General features: G+C 39.1%; 1 protein-coding gene across 1 annotated transcript in view; it reads right to left on the bottom strand.

Moving 5' to 3' along the window:
• Acot9 (acyl-CoA thioesterase 9) overlaps positions 1–1,308 on the bottom strand; it is a 15,884-nt gene that overhangs the window by 10,866 nt on the left and 3,710 nt on the right. Inside the window, exon 4 of the mRNA XM_021188820.2 lies at positions 362–438. Coding sequence (XP_021044479.1) covers positions 362–438 — 77 coding nt within the window. The remainder of the gene's footprint in view (positions 1–361; positions 439–1,308) is intronic.

The raw sequence follows: 1,308 nt of genomic DNA, 5'->3' as shown, positions 1-1,308 counted from the left end.
CCCCCTTGATCACTAATTGAGAAAATACCTTACAGCTGGATCTCATGTAGGCATTTCCTCAACTAAAGCTCCTGTTCTGTGATAACTCCAGCTGTGTCAAGTTGACACAAAATTAGCCAGTACAATAGCCAAGAAAGAAAATGCCTACACTAAAGTATTCTGAGGTAAAACGTCATCATGTATGAAATTTGTTTTAAAATATTTATGTTCTTTATAAAGAAAATATGAATTTTTCAAACATGTTGCAATTAAATCTCTTAAACTCAGGTCACAGGCATATAGAAACTCTTTAGTTTTCTCTTTAGTCTTATGTTCCATTGAAGTTTTTCAAATTATGGAATTATAAAAAAGCAGCAATTACCCCTTATTTTCAGAATCTCGAGCCACCATTACAAAGGTTGCATCCAAAGTAGGCCAATATTTCTCATCATTGTGCAGCTAAAGAACAAAGAGAAGAAAAACAAAATTGTAAGAAATGTATTTATTGGGAAGACAGACCATGTTGTGGCATCATCTGCATCTGCATCATCATCATCATCATTTTAAATTACTATATAGTATAGTCAATACTATATGTGTGAATATGGATTCAAAGGTCAGATCCCTAAGAACTAAAAGTACTCCAAGTCTAAGCTTTATCCAAATGTTATACCCATGTCAAAATTAAAACATACTACTACCTCTTAAAAACTGAAACAACTGGCCAGGTGTGGTGGCACATGCTTGAAATGCTAGTGACTTGGAATGCTGAAGCAGAAGAGTGCCTGGGAGTGTGGGGCTAGTCTGGTGGGTTTCAGGCTAGCTTGTGTGATTATAGTCCTGTACAACTGTGGTACTGCCTCTATTAAGGAAGGAAGGAAGGAAGGAAGGAAGGAAGGAAGGAAGGAAGGAAGGAAAGAAAGAAAGAAAGAAAGAAAGAAAGAAAGAAAGAAGGGAAGGGAAGGGAAGGGAAGGGAAGGGAAGGGAAGGGAAGGGAAGGAAAGGCAAGGCAAGGCTGTAATTTTTTTCAGGAGAAATTCAGAAAAGAAAAGAAGAGGAGGAGGAGGAGGAGGAGGAGGAGGAGGAGGAGGCGGCAGATGCAGAGGTGGAGGAAGACAAGGTAGCTAATATTTTGATCCATTCCTCCAGCATCAACAAGGACCCAAAGGAAAACAGACCCCATTAAAAGGGCCCTAGAATTCCAGTAAGTCAACTGTTCTTCTGACCAGAGAGACCACAAGAGATCCACAAGGTAGACTCTAAGCAATGTATATCTTGCCAAGTGAAGAGACACTGGACAGCCACTCTATAACTAAAGCATAGAAGTTT

This window comes from Mus pahari, chromosome X (assembly GCF_900095145.1).
Source record: "Mus pahari chromosome X, PAHARI_EIJ_v1.1, whole genome shotgun sequence".
Classification (NCBI taxonomy): domain Eukaryota; kingdom Metazoa; phylum Chordata; class Mammalia; order Rodentia; family Muridae; genus Mus; species Mus pahari.
Note: the sequence above shows the minus strand (reverse complement) of the source record. Positions and strands in the feature narration are given on the sequence as shown.